Source organism: Vespa crabro, chromosome 1, assembly GCF_910589235.1.
Source record: "Vespa crabro chromosome 1, iyVesCrab1.2, whole genome shotgun sequence".
NCBI classification, from domain to species: Eukaryota; Metazoa; Arthropoda; class Insecta; order Hymenoptera; family Vespidae; genus Vespa; species Vespa crabro.
In genome coordinates, this window is record NC_060955.1 from 15,425,889 (window position 1) to 15,430,330 (window position 4,442).

Below are 4,442 nucleotides of genomic sequence, written 5' to 3' on the forward strand. Positions count from 1 at the left end.
GAACAGTTACATGATAAAAACTATAGATAATTATAATAGGTAATCAAAAATATTAAAATAATAAATACAAAATATTAAAATAATAGGTAAATCTTATAATTTTTAAATGTTTCTCAAATAAAAATTTCAAATATTATAAATTAATATTTTTCCATTTACAAATCTTAGTAACTGTAAAAATATAGTAAAAATATATGCTTATATATGCTTCTTCTCAAAATTTCTTTAATTTTCTTAAAATTTCAAATCAAGTACGTCTCATAATGTACGCAGCGAGCAAGCAAAAACTACTCAATAAATCAAAAATCTTCCAGTCTAAATGTTCTTCTGTAAACAAGAATAACGGAGATAAATATGACGGATTCTACGAGTTTCGCTTCATTACTATCGCCATAAATCTATTACTAGATAGCCAATTAATTATCTATTTGTAAAATCGCAAAATTTATGTTATGACTAATCGAGATAAAATAATGTATATTTATTATGTATACCTGATCACACCTGAAGATACATTTGTGACACATTCTTAGATAAAGAAACGATTCGTATTCTACATATAAAACTAGAATTAAATCAATTATATGATTCACTAATGTAAATCAAGCATGTATTTATAATAAAAAAGAATATGTTTTATATTTAAGATATTTTCTTTTATTAAATAAAAGTGGCTTAATCTAGACTTCCGTGAATGATGTAATATACAATAAACTTTGTGATTTATTTAGAGGATATCACTAAAAAATAAATACAGAGATTCCTCATTAAGTCTTTAAGAAAATATCTTCACATCTTTCTTAAAGTTATAATAAAATTTTTCCATTTCAGTTCTAACTACAATCTTTGGTCAAAACACAATTTCCGTCATCACTTTCAACGAATCCTTCTTTGCATCGGCATCCAACAGTACATTTCTGTGGAAAAAAGAATAGAAATAAAAAATTAGCTTCGAAAAAAGTCGCAGACAAATTAGAATCTTATACGGAATGAATCAACAGCAATGAAACATAAAGTTTCTTCTTCAAATTTTTCATATAAATTTGAAGATACAAAAAAAGTTGATCTAACAATAATTATTTAGTATTAAAAGAAAAATACGAGAAGAATAAATAAGACCCAAAACTGTAATAAACAGATGAACTTGTTTTATTGTCACCTGCATAAATATATTGCAAAGGAATACTGATCTTAATAATTTCAAAAAAAGGAACGATAATGACCTTGATAATTTTAAAAATAATGGCTTTAAAAGAAAAGATATTATTTTTAGAATACCTGCATTGTTGAATCTTCAAATTCAAAAGAGATGAAAGGATACATTCGTATTCTGTTTCTCGTATCTCGTTCTTTACACAACGTGTTTAAAATAAACGAGGAAGAAAAGCAACACTCACCAAAACGCAGACATCTGGAGAAGGATTTTTGCAGCTTGGCTGGCAGACGGATCCGCAGGTGTCAAATATTTGGTTAGGACCGCACGCGGATCCCTGGGGAAAAGCGGCTAAACAGAACAACAGAAGTGACAGGTCGTTTCGCGAGTCCTCTCGTTAAAATATACATACAACAGTATATCTTTGGACACGCTTCGTCTCTATTTTTCACTCAATTATATTAAAAATACTGACTAAAACAATAGAAAAACTTACAAGTGCAGTAGATTATAGCGATAAAAAGAGCCAAAATTATCAGTTTCTGCGACATTTTGAAAATCGAACGGAGCGTCTTCTTTTTTCACTTGTCACTGAATCGTTAGCGATATTTTCTGATACTGATAACGCTCGAACAGGCTGCTTATATAGTAATAATTCATCGGCATATCGCGATTCCCCCTTTTTTATTATAATTTTCTATCATTAACACTAGAATTACTAACAGTTGTTATCTACCTATTTCTACCAAACCGATCATTTTGACCGGTCTGATATTTAGTTGGCAAAATACAAAATTCAAAGAAAAGTTTTAAAGAAAATAAAATATATTTTATTCTAATATTGCAAGTACATGATATATACATCTATTTACATAAAAGGTAGTACTATAATTTGTTTTTTATTTAGGTTTAGTTATTATTTGGATCACCATCATTATCTATACTGAATCTTGGAAAGCATATTTGTTTTTTTTTTTTTATTTCATTCGAAAGCATTTTTCCCGAAATCCATCTTTTACGTCGATTGTCTCAAATAATATGTAAAAAAATTACTAAATGCATAACAAACACTTAAATCGTAACATCAGTTTTTTTTATTATTACTGAATATAAATAATATCTAATAATAAATATATAAAATAACTGATAAGAGTGTGATAGATAAATTAAAAATATATAAGTTTCATTTTATTTCATGCATGTTATAAATATTTTAAAAAAGCCAATCAGATTAATGTAATTTTAATAGCGAAGCATATTCTTAAAATAATACAGATACGAGAATTAATAATAGAACTGAAGAAAATAATTGTCTCTATTATATGGAATAGCCTGTGGATAACCAACGTGTCACGTTCGAACCCTTTTGAAATCCCGTTCGATTAAGGCATCGAAGCCAAAACCGGATTAAACGCATGGCCAAACATCTTTATTAATTAAGGATACGGTTAATAACTCGGCGGAATCATACCCTCGTTATGACGACGATCCCCATTCGCAAAAGAGGGACTTCAAAAAACGGAACCCTATTTTAAAGCGATTTGTCACCGACAGAATTTAACAGGACATTAAAAGACTTGCCGTGCATGAGCTCATCAAAAATAAATTTAATACGATTAGCGATGATAATTAGTAATCTAAGGAAAATAACTAATGAGATCAACTAAATAATCATAACAAAGACTTTATCAATAACAATGAATTTTTCAATAATAATAAATAGACGATCATTACAACGTATAATATTTTACGAGATAAATAGATTAAAAAAATCGACTGAATAAAAATAAATTATCTTGTAAATGTTATTATATGGATATTAAATTTCTATTTTTCCTTATTCTCAATAAATCGTTCTTTCAAAGGAAGCAACCTATCACTCCTACCCTCTTTTCAAGTTGGAATAATTTTTACATAAATAAGGTACTTTCGAATGATTCGTTCTTGTTTCTGAGATTGCAGAAACGTTGAACCGCATAAAAGAATATCGCATAAAAGAATGAAAAAAAGAAAAAGAAAAGGCTCGAGCTTTTATATTCGATTCGAAGAAAATAACTTGAGGGAAGGTAGAATATCATCCAAATAAACAGACATAGCAATGATACGAGCGAATATATCGAGTTGTTGACCCTATCGACAAGCTGTTGCATCGCTATTTTCCAGAATTCGCAAGTATTACAGTTTGCAATAAGACAGAGAAAAAAAGGGAAACAGATAAAATATAAAGAGCAAATAAAAATAGTTAACATATTCCTTTTAATGGTAAAAAGTACACGAAATAATTTAATTTAATGAGAGACATCGTTTTGAGAATGCAGAATGCAACTCATGCGAAAGAAAAGTACTTCTCCTTAATGGAATTCATGAATCTTCGCAAATTAGAAAAAACTTATCGACCAAGAATCGATGATTAAACCTTGATCGTCTATTTCAATAAGAAAACAAAACAGTACTAATAGTCTCTCAAAAGATTAAGATCGATTGAGATCATTAAAAAATATTTTATTTAATCGAATAAAAACAAAATAAACGGCGAAATTTTTTTGTAGAGGTCTACCGCTTTTAAGAAGCCGTTTTAAAGTATGCGGAACGAGTGAAGGAAATGAGAATAATTATACGTTTCTAACAACTATGTTAGATTATTTGGATGAGAGTCATACGATAAGAACTTCAGGAGAGTGAAGTTATTATGCACGCGGAGAGAGAAGAACGTTATATCCTCCCGGTTTAATTACTCGATGCTTCCGTTTTAATCGTCCGTCGTTTGGACGCGTAAAGCGTAGGAAATAATTATAACAGCCCCTTCAAAGACGCAACCCATCGAGCGTACTCGCGGAACATTCGAGCAGTCTGCAGGTGCAGATCTGAAAGCGCCTCAAGGACGCGACACAATGTCGACTCCTCTCTTCGTTCTCTCATGCATTTTCCTAAATTTTCGTCTTCGTCTTCAACGGAGACAGAGAAAGTATTTACCAAACCTACGGAATTCGCATTTACTTTTCTAATGATAAATTCTCTCAATTTAATTTCTAATTAATATAGGTGTAATTTGACAATATGATTCATTCCAGATCTTTCAACGAGAAATTCTTAAGAAAGATTAAGGAAATAAGGAAAATTGATTTCGAATGTTCTTTAATTCTCAGCTAATGAAATTATCTCAAGGAACTATCACATTAAAATTTGATCATATCGCATATATTATTCATATGTGATATATCTTCGCTATATATCAGCGAAAGTAATGAGATAAACATAATTTCTATAACAATGCTTTTCGTTTCCTTAA

General features: G+C 29.4%; 1 protein-coding gene across 1 annotated transcript; it reads right to left on the bottom strand.

The window, feature by feature from the left end:
• Positions 1–460: 460 nt before the first annotated feature.
• On the bottom strand, positions 461–1,806 carry LOC124425277 (chymotrypsin inhibitor-like). The gene is made up of 3 exons (XM_046965487.1): positions 1,650–1,806; positions 1,398–1,504; positions 461–917 (listed from the first exon to the last, which is right to left on the bottom strand). Exons 1-3 carry the CDS (start codon positions 1,702–1,704, stop codon positions 834–836), a joined length of 246 nt encoding a protein of 81 aa, XP_046821443.1. The 5' UTR covers positions 1,705–1,806; the 3' UTR covers positions 461–833.
• Between the last annotated feature and the right edge of the window lie 2,636 nt (positions 1,807–4,442).

Bases quoted from the DNA above. Each gene is read 5' to 3' on its own strand.
- LOC124425277 (XM_046965487.1), bottom strand. From the start codon at position 1,704: ATGTCGCAGAAACTGATAATTTTGGCTCTTTTTATCGCTATAATCTAC. The intron at 1,505-1,649 runs GTAAGTTTTTCT...TGTTCTGTTTAG, and splicing joins CGCTATAATCTACTGCACTT to CCGCTTTTCCCCAGGGATCC. The intron at 918-1,397 runs GTGAGTGTTGCT...TTTTTTCCACAG, and splicing joins CTCCAGATGTCTGCGTTTTG to AAATGTACTGTTGGATGCCG.